This window comes from Aristolochia californica, unplaced genomic scaffold (assembly GCF_029961685.1).
Source record: "Aristolochia californica isolate CCGP_79_NKW_82.1479 unplaced genomic scaffold, dmAriCali1.0.hap1 SCAF_11, whole genome shotgun sequence".
Classification (NCBI taxonomy): Eukaryota; Viridiplantae; Streptophyta; class Magnoliopsida; order Piperales; family Aristolochiaceae; genus Aristolochia; species Aristolochia californica.
Window position 1 is genome coordinate 5537181 of NW_027181782.1, and position 21438 is coordinate 5558618.

The 21438-nt window shown below is 37.3% G+C and overlaps 1 protein-coding gene across 1 annotated transcript; it reads right to left on the reverse strand.

Annotated features, from left to right (window-relative positions):
• Positions 1–4174: 4174 nt before the first annotated feature.
• Positions 4175–20833, reverse strand: LOC137944303 (uncharacterized). The gene is made up of 7 exons (XM_068789948.1): positions 19205–20833; positions 18971–19089; positions 14241–14879; positions 13781–14111; positions 12718–12883; positions 5107–5209; positions 4175–4718 (listed from the first exon to the last, which is right to left on the reverse strand). Exons 1-7 carry the CDS (start codon positions 20363–20365, stop codon positions 4601–4603), a joined length of 2637 nt encoding a protein of 878 aa, XP_068646049.1. The 5' UTR covers positions 20366–20833; the 3' UTR covers positions 4175–4600.
• Between the last annotated feature and the right edge of the window lie 605 nt (positions 20834–21438).

Below are 21438 nucleotides of genomic sequence, written 5' to 3' on the forward strand. Positions count from 1 at the left end.
GAAGAACCCAAATCCAATCACTGCCACAAATCAAAGCTTGAACTGTACTTGGTGCCAAGGAAGAACGATATGAATCTATTACTCTACCACCAGCACTAAATGTAGACTCTGAAGCTACTGTGGATATGGGAATTACAAGGATGTCTGCTGCCATCTTAGATAATACTCAAAATTTCATATGATTCACTTTCCACCATTCTAAAACATCAAAATCATATTGTGAAGTTTCCTCACAACTGTATACACCTTCTTCAAGATAAATTTCCAATTCTGACCTTGGTAAATTAACTACATCCTTTTGTTTCATATAACTCATCAACTTTGACCAACCTAAACTTGATGAAGGCCTATGACTTGTGGAAACACCCATAGAGCTACTAGTACTTGAAACAATATCTTCATTTCTAATATCAACATTATATAAGGATACATATTCATCGTAGATCTCATATAAGGTGCGTCGAACTAAATTTATATTCATTGTAGCTTCCTCCATAGAATATATCACTGGAAAACACATTTCGATCAACTTTAATTTGACCCTTGGATCCAAAACTGAAGCAACAACCATCAATAAATTGCATTCACCCCAATACTTCTCAAATTTCTCTTTCATTCTACTAACCATTGTCCTAATGAAAACATTTTCATTTGTAGAATGAAAATCCAGAACTTCTTTTACCCTATATACCTCATTAAGGTACAAATTAGAAGTAGGGTAGTCACTCCCATAAATTATATTAGTAACTGCATTAAAAACTTCTAAAATCTCACACACCATATCGACTTTTTCCCATTCATCAAAACTTGGCAAACAATCATATGTTGGTTCTCTAACTTTAAATCTAGAGAATGCATATTTGAATTTTAATGCAGAAGACAACATGTCATAAGTAGAGTTCCAACGAGTTGGACAATCAAAAACCAACCTCTTTTCACCAAGTTCTAATTGTTGTACAATTTCAGAAAAAGTGCGAAGTCTAGCCTCAGACAGATTTATGAATTTGACATTTTCACGCACATTATCAATGATATCTTTAATATGAACAAGACCATATTGGACTAATAAGTTCAAAATATGAGCACAACAACGCACATGAAACAACTTTCCACCACACACCAAATTTTTTTTCCTTGAAAAATCTTGTTTCAAAACTCTGATACAAACATCATTATATGTAGCATTATCAACTGAAATACTAAAAACTTTATTTTCAATCTCCCACTCTTTCAAACACTTGTAAATAGCATCTATTATATCAACGCCAAGACGAAGAGGAGGAACATGCACAAAATTCAAGACTCGTTTTTGTAGCTTCCAATTACTGTCAATAAAATGCCGAGTAATAACCATGTATTCAATTTTTTGATTTTGAGACTTCCAAAGATCCGTGGTAAGACTAATCTTGTTAATCTCTTTTAACAAAATTTTCAATTTCTTTTTCTCTGCCTCATACACCTCCATACACTCCTTCTTAATAGTCTTCCGGGATATTTTCTCATAATTCATATTTGCCATCTTCATTACAAAATTAAATCCCTCCTCTTCTACTATCATGAATGGATGTTCATGCATAAGAATCCAATGAGCAATGAGTACTCTCATTTTAGCTTGATTATAATTTCCTCCAAAATCCATAAAAGGAAGTCCAGATGGACTCTGATCAACATTAGACCCCGCTCCCACTGGTTGAAAGTTTAAGGTTTTTTGTTTTCTCATTGCCACTTTTCTACTAGTGCAAATGTCGACTCATATGTGTGGTCACTCCACTACTAATAACACTCAAATTGATTTTACAATGAACACACTGAGCCTTTTTTGTACCATTAAGTGATACTTCTTTGAATTCCAACCATACATGAGACTTTTTTTGTCTTTTTGAAGTATGAGTAGAATCACCTTTATCCTCATTTATGGTAATTTCATCTGGGCCCACTTCTATGACAGAGGATAGTGACTCTGGTGGAGTTGAGTCACTATTTATAGTCACACTAGAACTAGTGTTAATTATTGATATCAATTTAGGAGGTGTTGACATTCTTACTTCTACAAAAAAAATAATTACAAATTAAAAACATAAAGAAAAGAAAGTTATCCGAACAACAAAGATCCTACACATAATTTAAGATACTTGTTTATTCTTAGAGGAAGGTACGTGACATTGTGACAATCGGGAACGACCCTTGTCTTTCAATGCAGCAGGGTCTCTTTGAGCCAGTAGCCCTGCACCCAATAGTTTCCAGTCCAATATACTTATCCTTTTTTTATAGATAAATTTAAAAACTTCTAAGATAAAGAAATAAGCACACTAACATTCTCTTCTAATATTCTGATGAAATTCAACCTCAATACCCCAATATACCAAGAACAACAGTAGATATAAGTTCAATGAGAATTAAGAAAGAAGGACAAAAACTAACTTTTTTTATTCTTTTTTATAATAAAGAGAAGTTGGATGCAATTAAGAAAGCTCCTGATTCCATTAACTATAATAGAGTATTATTGAACAAAATATGTTATTAATACTCAAAATCATGAAATAAAATTTCATTGCTAAAATATATCAAGTAACAATATGAATACCATTGCTATTTATTGTTGAAATGTATGATAAACGTACAAAATTTTATAAGAGGCCAGACACCTAAAAATAAGATAGCAAAAAAGAAACAAGATCCCACAACATAAAAATATTTGAAAGTCTAGAATAATAACTTCATCTATGAAGAACAATGGAATTTGAGCAAAAAAATCATTGACAACCAACCAACTATTTTCCAAACATTATAGCAATTGAGCTTAGTAAGTCATTCTGATATATACAAAAACATAACAAATGACAAGGTGGGGGATTTTTCTCCCCCGCCCTTCCTTTCCTTCTTGAATGTTAGCTCAATATGAAGTTTCTTGGCTCTCAGCCAGCTAGAATGCAATTGACGGCACACTCAAGCAAAAAAAAATTTAGGAGAATAAAATAGGTCAACCTTATACAATCTTTATAAAATGATTTTCTTACATTCTACCCTTAAATCAAGAACTCACCGTTTCAAAAAATCAAACAGTATCAACACTAAAAATCATGAAATAAAATTCATACCAGTTTTCTTCCAATGATTTCTTCCCGAGTGTACTTTGAACTGTCAGCTGGAAATATCGGAAAAAAAAAAACACAGAGCTGAGTTTGCTTACAGAAACAGAGTGTGTCGTTCGGATATCCAAAAAGACTTTCCAATAATGAAGGAGCACTGCTGAGAAACGAAGCGAGAGTTAGAGATTTTTTAGGTTAGCTCAGCGACGAAAAAAAAACAAAAAGATTAAATAAAAATCTTACCTCCTTCCGTCGGACCGTCGATTTCGTCTCATCGGCGAGAAAAAACTTGGATGAAGAAATCGAAGAGGAAGAAGAGAAAGAAATCTTTGAGGAAGAAGAGACAGAAATCGTAGAGGAATAAATCGAGGAATCGAAGAGGGAGAGGGAGAACGAGGGATTTGAAGACCAAATCCCCCATTTCCCCTGAATACCTGCCGACGGACAGCGATTTCCGCAAGAAATCACACTGAAACGACATGGAAATGGCAGAGGGAGGTATGGGTTTCGCAGAGAGATTTCCCGAATCGAAGAGAGGTCTCCCGATCCCCGAATCACTCGTTATATTAACGAGTCGGCTCGCGAGCCGACGAACCGAACCGAGCTCTGCTCGTTAATGTAAACGAGCCCATCCCTGAGTTCAAGCTCAGCTCGAACTCAAAATATAACGTTTCGAACCGAGCCGAAACCGAGCGGCTCACCCTTAGGTGTAAGATATAAGGCTCATACCCATTCCCTTTTCATGTCGGGTTTGTGGAAACTGATTTAAATATTTTTAAAATATGTACATAAATATATTACAAAATACATGTAACTATTTAAAATTAAAGGTATAATTTTATTAAAAAATAAGGTATTTTAAATTATTTTAAATATATGATAACAGATGATTGATCAACAGCTGTCTCAACCATCCGATCATGATCAATAACTATCTCAATCATCCTATAATGATCAAACAACTAGGATTACGATTGTGCATATTTCACACCAAATAATTTTTCATATTAGACCAGCCATATATCGTACAATACCAATTCAACCAAATTTTCCTTCCCGACAGTTGGCCATGTAGGGTTTTTAAACCTCCCCTACAAATTTCTCAGTTGAAATAACTCTATAAAATAAAGGGGCTCAAAAAACAGTTTTAAATGAACTTTCAAGTATCCGCATCATTGTTTCTTTGGAACGAGGCAAATGATTGTTTGTACTGATGCAGCGCCTACTAGATCTTTTAGTAGCTGCAGATAAGTAGACGATTTTCTTCTGTTTTTTTTTTTTTTTTTTTTTTGGTTTTCTGGAAGTATCATCTGTTCATAATTTTATTGAGCAAGAATGATGAATTGCAAATGCCATTTGTTATTCTAGTCGTACAATGAAATTTACCCCCCAAGAAAATCAGAAACAACAGAGAACAACTGATAGAACCTGGTGGCCGAATTATCATCTTCTTGGTTGATTTCTTGAGGCTCTAACATCATCAAACTCTCTTTCCTTTCTTGCTTTTCTATTTACAGTATAGAATAAGCTCGGATCACCTCAATAATGGGTGCACGGCACAGTGGACACTTGCCGTCTCCTCGAACCAATTCATTTGCACATCTGGAACAAGTACACATGTGCCCACATCTGAACGTGACAACAGAGAGTAAGGTCAACAAACAGTTAGATATGAGAGGGATACAACCAAAGCAAAAACCAATCAAGAAAAATAATGGGGGAACGAACTAACAACTAAACTATAACAGTTGAACAAAAAAGAAAAATCATGGTTTTCCATTTCCAGCAGCATAAACCGAGGCTTCCCAGTCCTCGAGGAGAGCCCCACAGTTCCCAAGGATACTTGCCAATTAAGAAAAATAAAAAGAAGAACGAACTAACAACTAAACTATAACAGTTAAACAAAAAAGAAAAATCATGGTTTTCCATATCCTACAGCATAAACCGACGCTTCCCAGTCCTAGGATACTCACTACTAAAACACCCACCCTCAGAGAGAACAGATCAAAAGGCAAACCTGTACAACAGAGAATCAATGTGATTGTCACAGCAAACACAGCAAATTCCTTTTCTCACGTGAGCCCATTTTGAACCATCATCTGACGACTCTTCCCCAACACCTGCCACAGAGTAGCATATTAAAATGGTTTAGGATTTAGGGGTTGAAGCATTTTTAAACAAATGGAAACAGAAAACATAAAGATTTCCAGAAAAGGTCAATCAGCAGCCAACTGTTGAACTACACATTGCACTTCACTTTTTCTTAAAGAATTGTTCTCTTGATGTTGAAGCCTAAACCAACGTTGTGTTTCCGGAAAAATATGTAAAACTCTCCTCATACCATTTACAATTCGTCAGTACGTTAGGGACCTAAGCAATTAAATATTTGTAAGCATATTTTTAATTATTTTTCATATTTGTAGAGGAAAATATAGCCCTGCATGTAAAACAACTTTTTTTTTCATAAACAATGTGAAACAACTTGATCCCTAACTTAAAGGAGAAAACTCAAATAAGCAGATAAGTAATCAGGATACTTTGCTGAATAACTCATCCTGCTAGTTCCCTTAATATATAATCAACTTTATCCTAAGATTTTCCACAGATTAAAAACCTTTACAGATTCAGGGCCGCTAAGAAAATCAAATTTTAACATAAAACCAGCAGAAAGAACACACAGGAATGACAAACATTAGAGCAAACTATGATTTAAGGGATTCATGATGTAGTCCTTCATGGGCTAAAATTGTTTTACTAGTTATCCCTGTTAGCATGAGATTAAGGTTGTGTTTGGAAAACAGAAAGAGAAGAGAAAAGAAGTTTTTTTTCTCTTGTTTGGATGCCCATGAACAATAAGAGAGAAAATAAAAGAGAAACATCATTTCTCTTATTTGGATGAACAAGGAAAATGGAAAAGAACAGAAAAATTAATAATTTAAAATTTTTTAATGATTAAAGTTACATACAAACCTAAGAACTAAAAAATCTATAAGTATTAAATTATTATGATAATACTTTTTTTTTTTCTCTCTAATTTCTCTTTCTTTTCTTTTCTCTCCAAATTCCATGTTTTTATAAGAAAAATCCATTAACTAAGAGAGAAAGTTAGTTTCTCTCATATTTTCTTTTCTCTTCAAGAAATTGTACAGTCAAAGACTAGAAAAGGACCTTCTCTCCTCTCTTTTTTTTTTTTTCTTTTCGTTTCTTTTATGTGGTTACCAAACATGCCCTAAAGGTCACAACAAGGAGATGATCAGTTGATGCAAGAACAAGGCACATCTATCCTTGTCAGTTATAGCACATCTTTGAAGAGATCCAAACATTGTCATCTATCTCTCTATTTTGTGACCTCACTTCCACCCAATCGACAAACTATACAGCCAATAACTTAAAGAGAGAAGGGGAGAGAACATTTGCTAATTCCTCATGGTACTTGATCATCCACCCTCCATTACCATTGTTCAGTTGAACCCTGCCCTTCCCCTCTCAGCCTATGCCCATCCTCACCCTTGGTGTTATCACTCACATATTCATCGATTGTTGCTAGGATTCATATATTATGGTCCCGGATCTGACACATGGATTCGTAGGGAGGAAGAAGAGAAAGACGAAAATCAAGCCAGAGGGAAGCTTGAAAACCCTAGGTTCTTTAAGGATAACGCACACCCCTGAGCTCGTTGAGGAGAACTCAAAACCCTTGTTTACTCTAAATCAATGTTTGACTTTCTCATTGCTCTTACCCCTTAAATACGGTTCACCCATTACAAGGTTTAAGATAAAATATTATAAAAATACCTCTATAAATGAAATATTCCAAAAATGCCCATGTGGCCTATTAATTCTTTAACTGAAATAAAATAAAGTAAATTAAATAAAAATAATTAAAATAATAATGTTATTGTGTGCATAACATCATAGCCCTCAATGTTTTACTTTCAGATGTGGTCACTCCATTATGGAGCTTTACCGTGGAGCCAAAAGCAGATAATGGCCTGTTTATTACCACTTTCTCAAGAAGCTCAACCTCCTCAAAGCAAAAATAAAGAGCGAGAGACGAGGGCTCTCATGTAAGATTAATGAACATCAAGGTAAGCATACTCCCTAGAATCCAAACTTTTGACCTAAGAGAAAGAATTAGAAGATTGTTACCCCTTTGGAAATGTTGACAAGGATATTTTCAAATGCCAGAATGAAAGCAATGTTAACAAGGATATTTTCAAAGTTTTCAATGTTATTGCCTCAACCCACCATAGGGAAAAAATAGCATCTCCTCTATCCAAGTCAACTGGGTTGACACTATCTACAAGTATGAGAAAGCTAACATTTCGATATAATTAGACCTTTTCAAAAAAAAAAAAAACACTTTTATTAGATTTTTGCCATTTTTATCACAATATATAAACAGATTACCTCTTGATAGGCCAAAAACCTAGGAAGTTATTCACATATCAGGATCAATAGGTAAGCATCACAGCCTCTACTTGCTTTTCTTATAATTGTTTGCCTTGAAATGAAGCAAGCTACCTAGAAAGCTAAGTTTCTCTTTTCGGTAAAATGAACCACCATCACAAAATCTAACTAGCTGGCCTACCCAACACTCTTTGAAGTTAATCACAGATCAGAATCATTATTATTCAGTATCCCAGCTTCTCCTTGATTTTTTTGACTTAACAGCTTCAAAACCTTAAAATTGCTTGCCTTGGTATGAAGCTAGCTACTTGGAAAGGAAAGTTTCACTTTTCAGCAAAATGAGCCACCATCACAAAATCTTTTTTTTTTTTTTATAAAGATGTATTATATTAACACGAGAAAATTTTACAAAGGAAGAGGGAGCAGATCCCTAACAACAAGAGATTGAAGGGACGCTCCTTGCTTGGCAAGCACATCTGCTGCTGAATTTGCAGATCTCGGAATGTGAGACCAAATACAAGAAAGTAGTGAGGTAATATCAAAAATCTCCTGAAAGATGTCCTAATGCCTCCACGGCGGAAGGGAAGCACGCTACCATCACGAAATCTAACTAGCCGGCTTACCCAATAGTTACTCTTTCTGGTTACCAACAAGTCTAATTGAAATTTTGGGGCCATTATAACAGAATTCTTATGCAAGAAAGCATTTAACAAGTGTAAACCTCTTCAATAAAGAGGGAAGAAACTGCAAAAAAAAAAATGTCTTTCGCATAAAGAGGTAAAGCATATAAAAACAGCTTTACCATTAAGTGGCTATGGAGACATGTATCAGAAAAACAAGCCTTATAAAGGGGAATCACTTGCTCCAAAAAGACAACCACCCCCCCCAAAAAAAAATACTTCCGCTGATTTCCTTCTAATTGGTGCCCTCTGACATTCCCTCCCTATCAGATATCCATTTTTGCAAAATCTATATGCAAAACTGGAAGCAGGTGCAATAGCAATCTAAACTTGGGGTTCCATAAGGTGTTTTTGGTCAATTTCAGGATGATACTTCAAATAGGCCAGTTCCTCGTTTGTTACAATCTCCAACCTAGTTCAGAATTGTTAGGACCAGCATGTCTACATTTAGGATCGAGATGTTCTGGTGGGCAGCAAAACATTCAGGAAGGCCCTCTGTAATTCTGAGGCTGCACAGTTCGCTTCCTGCCTCCTCAAAGGATGAAGAAAGGACAAGCCGAATCTGTTTGTTAGTACAAAATGCTTCCTTGCAGTTCAGCTGGACAGCTGCTACCAATTTACCAGACATAATTGCTCAATCCTTATTTATGGTTGCTGGCTGTTGCCACTTGCCTGACACAATTGCTGAATCTTTATCCAAGTTCGCTGCCCAAGAAAGAAATTTCACATGTGATGACCTGGTAAATTTACCAGACATATTGCTGAATCTTTATTCATGGTTGCTGCCCAAGAAAGAAGTTTCACATGTGATGGCCAGGCAAGAGAGAGATTCAAGTCAATAACCCCATAGGAGATTCTGCCGCATAAAAGAAGAATAAGTAATCATAATTTCCTGCCTATGGAAATAATTCCCCCACTGGACGTTCTTTTTTTTTTTTGAGTAAAAAGGTTTGTATAATGCTAGAGGAAAAGAGAAAGAGTACAATACCTGGCTAAAAAGTACCTTCCTCCGCAAAAGGATGTTGGAGGGAAACGCCTAATTTATCCTGTATATCTGCTAGGTGATTAGCGGATCTAGGAATGTATTTCCAATTACATTGCAATTGAGAAATTAAATTACAGATATCCTCAAACAAATCCCAATGACGCCAAGAAGGTTTAGACAACTTCTTGCACCAATTGATGACGACTTTTGAGTCTCCTTCAACGCAAGGAGGGCCCACCAACCGTTGCTTGAAAAGTTTTAAACCATTATACAGCCCAGAAAGCTCAGCAATAGTTGAGTCAATTACTCCAATCGGCCCAACAAATGAAAGAAGAAGATTCCCATTTTCGTCATTGATGACCCCTCCAAATCCGGGAGGCCCGGGGTAGCCAAAAGCTCTACCGTCAAAATTTAATTTGAAATGTCCCATTGGGGGTAGAGACCAAGTTTCCATAGCCGGGGGGTGAGATAGGTAAGATATTTCTACTATAAGTCGCCAATTCCCTCCCAAATTTGATCCTTTTAAATTTTGAAATTTTTTCCGCATGAGTATCCAAGAGGATACTTGGCCCACAATTTTATCAATCAAAATATTCCTCAGAAGGGAGTTTCTATTAAATTTCCGGTTATTTCTCTCTGTCCAGAAGGCCCAGACGATATGACCAATGCAACATGACATAAGTAACTTTCTGAGCTTAGGAAGATGAGCGCTAATAACAGTTAGGATTGGGGACGAAAGATCTTGAGAAGGACAATATTGTAGACCAATTTTGTTAACGAGTTCGGTCCAAACAGTATGGGCATAATCGCAGTGTAACAAAATGTGGTCCGCAGTTTCAGGAGTGGTTTGGCAAAAAGGGCAGAGGGGGTCAAATTTTTGTTTTGGCATGCGGTCCAAATAAAAAACTTTGCTCGAGGGGGTGCGAGTAAGGACCACGCAATGGCAGCGGAATGGTTGGATTGAGTTGAGTGGAGAGAGAGTAGGAAATTATAGGCAGAAGTAGTAGAAAACATACCTTGTCAGCATGGAGTCCAGATGAGAGAGTCAAATGCATTTTTGAGTCGTACCGATGATAGACCCGTATAAGATTTGCAACTTCAAGAACTTCCACATCTGAGATCGCTCTTCGAAGATCTAAGTTCTACTCACCAGGAATTATTCCTTGAGCAGATATGGTTGCATTTTTGTTTCTTGCCAAAAGAAAGATTTGACAATGGCTGATATTGAAGCTGCTTGGGCCCATCCACCTATCTTTCCAGAATTTTGTTTGACAACCCATACCAGTATAGCATTTGACTGCATTTTTGAATGCAGGCAACATTGGTGCAATTGTTTTCCACACGGAAGATAACTTATAATATCTTCCACCTTCTATCTACCAGCCATAATTTTTTTCTGCTTTAGCTGCAACAATGTCCCGCCATATCAAAGCCAGTTTCATAATAAATTTCCAGATCCATTTCAATAATAAAGCAGAATTTGTTATTGCAGTATCCTGGATCCCAAGGCCACCCATTACAATTGGTTTACAGACATCAGCCCATTTCACAAGGTTATATTTTCTTTCCCCATTTAGCACACCCCACGGAAATCTCCTCTTAAGGAATTCAATTCTATTTCGAACTTAGGCAGGACAACGATACAAGGAAAGAAAATAAAAAGGAATACCATGGAGACAAGATTTGATAAGAAGGAATACTAGACGTTCTTGATGCATGTTAATAGAATATACATTGTTACATATTCTCTTCCATCCCCATAGATTCTCTGTTCAGGAGGAGACTTCAGCAATTCAAAGTTACCTCTGCATTACAGTACTTCTAGATCCACTGGGCGGACGCATCTTGCTCCTGATTCCTCCGACAATTCACCTCAAGTCAAATTTTAACTGTAGCTCATAGTGCATTCTTTCTCCAGAGGTTTTTTAGCAGTTTTTTTTAAGTGTGAATTTCGAGCTAGTAAAGCCATTCTCAAAAAAATGGACTCTAATTATTGGTTTACTCAGACCCTTATGCTAAAAAAAAAAAAAAAAAAATCTTCTCCCCATTGGAGATAAATTCACATACACAGAGAGATTCAAGTGTTTTGACAATTTCTTAGCAACATATGCCAAGGATAGCCAACTCAACCAGAGAAGACTTTAGAGAGTCGGTGTAACTTGTCACCGCCTTGATGTGGGCGGCACTAAGTAATTCCGTTCTCCTGAAGGATTGTTTTTCAGTTGTTATCCATTGAGAAAATTAGCCCCATTGTATTTTGTCTTCGTATATCCATCCTTGACAAAATGATCACTCTAAGGGAAGCAAACAGAACCTCTGACATCAACCCACTTTTTCAAATATCCTCATTCAATGTCATGTGGCCCATTCATTAAGCTGGAAACATCCTCTGGAAGTTGGCTATGGCTGCACCCTAGCATTAGCTGCGAAATGAGGGCAATGAAGAGTACCTTCAACAACTCTTCCACCTACTGGGGATGCCTTAAAGAGAGCCTATCAGACACAATTCTCATGCAGTCAGGCAGTAAAAAGACTTTCTACCCTTCTGACCTCATCATGCACATGTTTTGCAAGCCTATTCACATTTGAAAGAGCACATCACTCAAATCTTTCTCATCAGAACCTCCACCACTAGATTACTCAAAGTAAAGTTTGGCAGTGGTTCTATGGGGAATCCAGTATCTGCTAGAACTGGATTCGTAATTAGCGACTGCGCCTGTAAGCTTCTTGTGGTATCCTTCATTGTGTTAAGCCGCTAATAAGCATCTATTTTGTCATTGTAGTGAACTCCGTCATTCAAGAGGATTCTCATCCTCTCCACCCAGGAAATTTCACCACTCATCTGAGGCAATTGTTGTCCATTATAATTCTCATAGTCCCTTGGCAACACAATGTTAACAATATAGTTGAACCCTGAGCTAATCTGTTCAGCAAGTTGCTATGGATAGCATTCTTCCCCTATGAACTCAGGGTTTATGCAACTAACATACTAGGAAAAAAATCATGTTGATATTTCATTTCAGGTACTTGACAAAAATAAGTAAGCAGCCTAAGAAAAAACAAGCACACCAAAACAAAATTTGGTGAAAATACCTAACAGATAGCATAGGAATAGAAATAAGATTAGGGTTGGCAAAACTAAATCGAGATAAAATGCATCAAGGAAGTGTGACTTTCTTTTTGTAGTTCCATATCAATAGATAACAAAGAAGTAAATGTGCTACTATCTCTTGAGGACTACAGGTATGGTAGTTAACATTAAAAGTGTACTCATCCTAAACAATCTATGGAAGTAGAAAAATACTGGTGAAAGATCATTTTTTAATAAATCACTGATTACCCGAAATAAGAACCTTTAAAAAGTGAATTTTTGCTTTCGTGGAATAGAATTTCAAAATGAAAATAAAAAATCAAAAGAATTCTATTTTTTTATTGCTTCTTATGCATTGCCATTACATTAATACTATCAATTAATAGTATTATATTAATATATAGAATATAGATAAATTTTATAATCAAAGTGTTGCATATTTCTACTGAAAAGTGTCCTGACCTTGTCCCCCTGATGAGCGATTTAAAGCTGCAGAAACTTCCTGCCTTACTGAACGCTGCAACTCAAGCTGCATGTCCATGCAGGCTTCCAACATTCGCTGCATATGGCTCATACCTTGCTGAAGCCTGGCCATGTCTGCTCTGAGGTCATTAATAATCTCCCATTCCTGCAACAAGTTGCAGTTTCCCTCCTATTAGTTATGGCTCCTACAGCCAAAACAAGATATAGACCATACACTAAATGTCACCAAAAAAGCCACAAAGGTTGGATCAACAACCAAATGGGATCAAACTATTAGACAAGGTGAAAACATGTGCTGTAAGAAAAAGTATGCTCATAGAGAAGATCATGATGAAGACCACGATATGTAGAGCACAACTTATAACCCATACAGCAAGATATAGGAGGAACTCTGGTAAGAGAGCAAAACAAAGTAGCAGGATTGCTCTAAAGATCATGTTAGTTCTTCAGACACAGCACCAACACAAACCCATGGACATGCACACATGCAAACATGCATGAAACAGAAAATATATTCAAGATAACAATGGAGGAAGGAAGAGGAGTAAAAGAAAGCATACAGTTATCAAGAACAAGGAACATTTCCTAGTAATCTACGTTGTTCCATTCGCTCTTCCCCAATGAAATATATCTTTTTTTTATAAATATACTGATGGAATAAATGGAATCATTAATGTTGACCAGTAAACAAATACTCTAATAAGAGAATAATAAAACAGAAAAAACAAACAACAGATGAAATTCAAAAGAGGCAAGACAAATAACTCTCTAAATGTTTGCTCAAACCCCTCTATACAGGAACCTTATAGCATTTTCTCAACTGATATGGTTCAGGAACATGACCAATATGCGGCAATGTTCTCAACGAATGCACCCACAAATTTCCAAAATTGAGAAAAGTTGTACCCTGAGACATGCCAATCGTGATCAAACAATAGCATGCTGACTTAAGGCCAAAGACTCCATATAAAATCCATAACCTGGCAAGGAAAATTCATAAGCAACAGCAAATTAAGATCAGAACAAAAGAAAGAGTACCCACAATTTCAGAACGGTGCATTCCATGCCTAGGCCAAGTAGTTTGATGAATGTCCTGATGCCAAAGTGGTTGAGGTGGTGGAACAGGTGGTGGGACAGGTGGTGGGACAGGTGGAGAAGGCAGAACGAGCGGTGGTCTTGCAACAGCATCAGATTGCTCTTCGTTCTGATCATCTCTCTGCTGGCCTTGAATTGGCACAGTGGATACAGGGGCAGGCATCACCCTATGCAGGTCCCAGTCATAAGGTGAACGTCCTTGCCTCTGCACATATGACTGTATCAATTGATCTAAACTTTCTCGAAAACCACTTCTCAGCAGATTAGAAACACTCCGCCTGCACCAATAAGGAAACCTCCCTCAAGTGAAAAAGATATAAAAGAAAATAAATAAATTGTAGCAATTAAACCTCCTTCAATAATGACATTACAGAAGCTTCGTTATTCAATAAAAATTTAAAGAGCACCTGCTGACAAGCTCCCTGAGCTCCATACTGTACACATTATCATCATCAGGTGGGTGGAATCTATTGACTCTTCTAACTGGAATTGCCCTTCTTGTTCTTGAAGAACCAGATGGCCCGGCATCTTGCCAATTATCTATAGCTTCTTGAGGAATGTCCTCATGCCAGTGTTCCTGTCCTTCATCCAGATTGCGAACATCTCCAACATCGCCATGTTCCAGAGTTTCCCCTGGCCACACCTGGGCTCCACTCTCCTCCCAGTTGCTACCATCATGATCAGAATGGCCATTCTGCCACTCATTTAATGTACCCTCAGTAGATTGCTGCCACTCCCTTTGCTCATTTGTGATTTCTCCCTGCCAACTAACAACTTGTGAACTAGAATCTTGCCAATTTATCCTTTCATTAGGTGTGTTAGTGTGAATCTCCAGTTCCCTTGTATTTCCGTCCTCAGACACCTGAAGCGCATGAATGTCTTCGGTCCTAGGAGGAGCTTGTTCATGGTTTTCAGTGGATCTCTCAATCAAACTTGAGGAGAATTGATCATTTCTAGGGCCAACAAGATTGGGATTACTGGAAGTATCAGATTGGCTGCTTACTTGACCTCTAACAATAGTCTCTAATCTGGAACGGAATCCCTCCCTGGTGGTAGCAAAAAGCATTAATCATATATGCAGACAACAATAATCTAATCATCAGACTGTAAAATCACTCAAGAGAACATTTATGAGCTTGAATAGCCAGAAAACATTTGGAAGCACCCAAAAGAACAATCTAAAGTAAATCACACAAACACGGGCACAGGCACAGGCACAGGCACATGTACACACACAAACACAGGCACATGAACAAAGAAGAACACCCACATAAAAAAATTAAAAAAATTAAAAAAAATCATGGCAGATAGTGTCAAGACCAACTTTTGCTAAAAAAAATTATATCTTCTTTGCTTTGTCACTTTTGATAAGATCTTCACTTTTTCTTTTATTGTTGCTTCATACGTATACTACACCAAATACCCCTGGAAAGACTTGAATTCGAGACCTAAAACTAGAATGCAGCACATGTGCCCATTGACCAAAAAGCCCAACTGATTGATGAAATCCTCATTTCATTCTCAAAACAATAATGTCAGCCAATATACTGTTGAACTTTTTTAGTGAAATTTCCAATATATAATACTTCATAAAAAACTATGATGTAACAGGTTGACAACATGTGGGTCATGTTATCACTTTTTCTTTTAATGTTCATTACATACACATACTACGTCTAATACCCCTCGAAAAACTTGAATCAAAGACCTAAAATTAGCATGCAGCACATGTGGCCATTGCCCAAAAGGCCCAAACAATTGATGAGATCCTCATTTCGTTCTCTAAACAATAATGTTAGCCAATATAATGTTGAACTTTTTAGTTGAAAATTTTCGATTTATAATACAACATAAAAAACTATACTTGAACAGGTTGACAACATGTGGGCCATGTTATTCAGTTGAGGTAATATCTTAAAAAAGGATGAAGATAAAAAATAAACCTCTAGCTGAAACCACATTTTGTTTCTCCATAATAAAATACACAAGCACATTCCAAGGATTTGGAGAGGAGGCGGTCTGTAGAAGTTTTTTTTTTTTTATGAATGGTGCATATATTAATAAGATAAAGAAAAAAAATACAAACCTAATGCCGGGGGCCTGACTCCACAACAAAGTGTTGGAGAGAGATGCCCGCCTTGGCCTGGGAAGGCAGTCTGTAGAAGTAATCATCCTTTTTCAAAAATCATTTTTTCAGCTCCAAATCTCAAGAGCAATTTAGCTAAAATGGCTCAGTAACGATTTTGATCCTCCTAATACCTAGTCCGCCAGTGTTTTAGAAGACAAACATCATCCCACGAGACCAAAGTGTACTTAAATTCATGACGTGCCTACATCCTTTGCTTAATGAGAAGTAGTGTACAAAAGAGATACAAAACTACACTTTATGATTAAAGCTCTTCAGATGATGAACTGACAAAAATAAATGGAGCAGCCTTGCAGATATTAGTCTATTAACTACTTACATAATAACATGTCCATGTAATTGTAGCATTACTTCAGAAGCCAATTACACAATGAGCAACATGACTGAAAAAAAGGTGAGCTATAGTTAATGGTCATAATTGATTAGAAAATAGAGACATAGTAATCGTCTTTCGGTAGCATCAATCTTATTCGCAATTGAGGCAAGACAAGGTAGAAAGGATAGAAAATAACTAGGAAAGCCAGCAAGCGTATATTTAGTCAAAATTGTTCTACCAAAAATAGTATTAGGTGACTTGGGCCTTTGGCTTAATGGCCACATAGGGGAGGGGAGGAGAGGTATCTAGTAGAAATCTTGGGTTCAAGTCTCACCAGGCGTAAAGGGAGACAATCTTATCTTTCAGAGCCTCTTGGTTCTGTTAACTCTGTGGAAGCTGAAATACAGACAATTCTGTATAGATTTTGTTTACTCAGTAGCTTTTTTCGCACTGGCATTATAATGAAAGGAACCCAAAAATAAGTTCAATACAGAAAGTATGTAACGCAGCAAAAGAGAAAATGAAAGGTCAAGCCAAGGTTACTATCTTCACCAAATTTATTATTTTACATAAGTGCTAGCACATGGAAAGTTCAGCCCACAGCTGGGTCACTTTATCTTTATTCAAATCTAAGGTTTAGTCAGAACAACATCATGACACCTCATTGGAAAAACTTTCTCCAGGGAAAGTGGAATGATGCCCTTTCAATAAGTCATTCAATTTTATTCTATTTTTAACTTAGGCTTAAAAGAGAAGAAGTTACAATTTCAGATGAAGCATTTTCTCCTCCCACTTTCCCTGTTAACTAGTACACAAATTATCCTGCTTTGTGCCTTCCCCACTTCTTTGAGGAAATTTAACACACTGTTCTTTCAAGGGGAATGTATGTATTTAGTAATAGAGAACTAGGAATCAAAATTATGTAATAAGAGCAAACAGTACTCATATTACAGAACTCAAGTGAAAGAACAAAGGGGACCAAGAGTTGACTTTTTCCTAATTCAGACTTTCAAGACAAGTCACTCTCCTCCATTATATTTCTCTCTTTTATCTTACTTCTAAAATATTAGAAATGACACATGGCTGAGCAGCTTTGCGTAATAAAGCAACGGAAGAGGTTTAAGACTTCTTTTTTTTGGAAGAGGTTGAAGACATTGTTGAGAAGCAATAATTTGAATTCAGAAGACATTTGGTCCATTTATGTTCCTCAGTGCAAGGTGCCCCAGCATAGTCCCAAAGCTAATAAAAATGTCAAGGTAAAAATACTGTTCATGAAACATCAATATCGCTGTCACAAGACCTAACACACAACATATATTTTTAGTACATGAGGTACTTCCAAAAGGAACTACAGAATTTCTCGCCCAAGAAATTATGATCCCTAAAGATGCATTTAATTGTATGCCACTTTCTGCAACTTTTTGGAGGGTAAAAAGAAGAAGACTTGCATCAAAGTGCAGTGACTGTTTCCAATATTCTGTCTTGTTGTACTGATCTTCTACCCTTTGACGAGAATTTCTCACAGGTATGTAATCAGTTTTGTACAGTTTTCTTATTATTTAATGGTCTGGCTAACAACACCATAAGTCTCAATGTTCTTTCTTCTGACAATCTTCCCGTCTGGGGTGAACTAGCTATGGCAGTTTAGGGGATAAAGACTTAAGAGTTCTACAACAATATTAAAATTTTCTTGTACGAGTTAAAAATTATTATACAAGTAGCCTGCTGATCCAAACTGTGTTTCATGATACCTGAAAAGTAACCTAGCAGATTATTTTTCCTTCTGAATAAAGATCGGGCTTTGAATGAGAATGAAATATAGGAGAGGAAGGGAAGAAGACATACAAAATAAATATGTGAAAGATGAGGTTTTCAAAATTGAAAACTGATCAAATCTTGCAGCTCACTTAGTAGTCCAATCTCTTTTTTCTCTTTAGTGATTTCTATGAGCATCAAGCACTAGAAGTGGTATATTTATGGAATACAGCCAGAAAGAAGCAGATTAAACCAACCACAATTACCAGAGTAGGAATCAAACAGGAAATGTGAAAACATGGTGAAAATGAATCAAAGGAAATGTAAAATAAGAAACAGATCAAAAGCGTTTGAAAATTTCTATGAAACATTTGAATAAACAAACATGACATTATGTAAACCTACAAGAATTACTTAATTAAACAACTTCTCCAAACAGAACACTTCGGTATTTTCAGTTTATCCAATTACTCTTCTCCTAAAAAGTAAAAAAAATCGTAAATATGAAAAACATATTTTTATTAATTTGCAAATAAATTCTTAATGCATTTTTAAAAATGATAAATTTTAATGTGTTTTAATAAAAATTTAATTAAAGTTTTGGAAACGTCTTTAATATTTTCCTTTAAAAATTTCAAAATTTTAACAGAAATTTAGGGGGAATTTTAATTTTGAATTGCCCAAAAAAATGAATTTCCTACCTCAATAAATAGTTTTTTTTAATAGCTACCACAATAAATAGTTTCTGACCGCTGAAGAACAGACTTATTAAAGCTCTACTTTTAAAAAGACCAATAATTAAAAGTCATTCAGGAAACAAAAATATTGCAAAGACATAAGACCACCTATAATTACGGCAAACAATTTAGTCGGCATACAAAGACATTGGGCATGTTAAAAAGGGACAAATAAAAACTTACCTTAGACCAGAAACAGTGTGTCGTTGCCTTAACTGTCCAAGTTCCCTCGCTGCCAATGAAGGCGGTCTCTCATCCTCAATAGATCTTTCATTTCTTAAGAACCTACCTCTAAGTAGAGACTGAAAAGGAAATTGTACGATTGGTATTAGGAATACATGCAGCAAAGATTAATTTCTGCATCAGTATAAGGGACACAAGACAAGGACGAGAGACAGTATAGTAGCATCCACACACCTGAATCCGGTTCCGATGAGCGAAGTCTGAAACAGCTCGATGCTCCAGTAAGCCCTGAAGCTCCCGCTGTCTCTCCCCTTCAATCCTCACAAGCAAGTCAAGGAGCGCCTGTCTCCCCCGCAACCTCAGCCTCTCTCTTCGAATGTGCTCCGGTTGGTTCTCATCCTGGTCTCTCTCAACCTGTGCATCCAAGGTACCCCTTTCTTCCCCTCTACTAACTCGGGCATCTCTCTGCTGACTAGCCATTTGTACCCACTCCCTCACAAGCCTCACTCTCTCCCTTTCGGTCTCGCCCAGCCATTCCGCCCTCTGACTGTCACTATTCCTCTGAGAAACCTGAGATGAGTGATCACTACTTATACCATTCTCCCTCACCCACCCACGTACAATCTGCCTCACCCTCTCCCTCTCTCCGTCACCAATATCAGGCGACTGTTCCCTACTAGAATTCTGGTCATCAATCCGTTCGTTCTGAGAACCCAACTGGGTCTGGACCCAGAATTCATTCTCGCTCTCGCTTGCATCTACAGAACTTACTCCATGTGATCCATTAACGGGGCTTTCAGTAATACTAAATAGATTTATTGCAGCACCGCTGTTTTCATTGCCACTGTTATCGTCTGAATGATGGCGGGCTCTTGATCGGACCCTGTCGTGCGCTCGACTGAGCAGGTGCTCGTCCTCGAGCTCCCGCCACATTTGAAGAAGAGAGGATGCTTGAGTGGCAGGCCGTTCAACAGGCCCCTGCCGATGGGAAGTAGGCGACTGCGAAGACTCTCTTAGAAAAGAGGAGTCCAGCATCGAGACAGTGTGAAGGCCCGCCAAGGCCATCAGCTCCGACTCCCGGTTCCGCCGTTCCATGGTGGTAATCATCTCCTCCGCCTGCCTCGCAGCCCATCGACTGAGGATACGGGAGTGCCTCCGCCGCGCGGCAGACGACTCGGCAAGATCATCACCCTCGAGATCCGACCGTCGTCGCCGTCGCACGAGCGGATCGGACTCATCCTCATCCGTGCCCTCCGGGTCCCGCGCGGAGCTGCAGGAGGTGAGAGACATACAATCGTCCAAATGACCACGCATCAACACCTCCAGGCCGCGCCGGAACTCCGCACGGACGTCATTGGTCTCCTGCTTCTGCTGCAACGGCTCGAAATCCGTCATGGCGCCCGTCCGATTAACCGAAACCGTGCAACGCCAGAGAAATCCCTAAATGACTACAAACAGCGGCAACATCGGGAATTTTCCGCCCTCGATGCTTTCGCATGAAAATAAACTAAAACAGATGGACAAAAAAACGAAAACCTCAAATTCAAAGAGAAAACAAAGAAAAATCACAACGAAGAAAACAACTAACACAATCAGGCTATCCTAGATGCTGACAAAACAAATAGAAAAAAGGGGCTAGGGCAAACGAAAATCGAAGAGAGAAGGCAGGAAGAACCCTAAATAGGCTCAAAACAAACGAGTTAAACAATAAAACGGGTGAAGAAAAAGATTGTGGAAAACAAAATTTTCCAGAAAATCAGACGAAGAAGAAGAGAGATACAAATAAACCTTTGGGATCGCATTCGGGAAAAGCTCGAGCGTTTTGGAGAAGAGAAGAGAAGGAAGGAAGGGCGAGAGAGTCACGGCGATTACGAACCCGAAGACGTCATCTGTCATTAAACTTTATTTCCGAGAAGCTACAGCCGCAGCGCCGCGTGGAGTTTGTCTTCGCTTTCCGTGGAGGGAATTTACAGAAAAGGGCTCTCATGTGTTTTAAAGGATTTGGTCCTCTTTTTGTTTTTTTCTCTGTGCCTAGATCTAGTCTTCCAGGCCCCGGGATACAAAGCTTTTTTTTTATTTTTAATAACAAATAAATAAATTTTCATCTAACCCTAAGGGCAAGAAAATAAAAAATTAATTATTATTATTCTAAAAACTAGTTAGTGAAAAAAAAAATTCGGTCATTTATTAACTATTTTTAAAAATAATAATTATTAAATTATTATTTTTTAAAAATAATCTCTGCCAAATAAAAATAATTTTCTATGAAATTAGACTTTTTTTTAACCAAGATTTTTGTACTTATTTGTCAAAAGACTGGCCAATACAACCTAAAAGACCGATCGATTAAATATAAAAAAATAATATTATTATTCTTTGACACTCTCTTTAACGTGTAGACCATCTTTTTCGTATGATTACTTGCTTGGAAGTGATTAGTAAAAATAAAAAAAATAATTATTTATTAA

Excerpts from the sequence above, each read along its gene's own strand:
- LOC137944303 (XM_068789948.1), bottom strand. The coding sequence starts at position 20,365 with ATGACGGATTTCGAGCCGTTGCAGCAGAAGCAGGAGACCAATGACGTC. Across the intron at positions 19,090-19,204 it reads CTCATCGGAACCGGATTCAG|TCTCTACTTAGAGGTAGGTT; the intron begins GTGTGTGGATGC and ends TTTCCTTTTCAG. Across the intron at positions 4,719-5,106 it reads ATTGATTCTCTGTTGTACAG|ATGTGGGCACATGTGTACTT; the intron begins GTTTGCCTTTTG and ends TGTCACGTTCAG.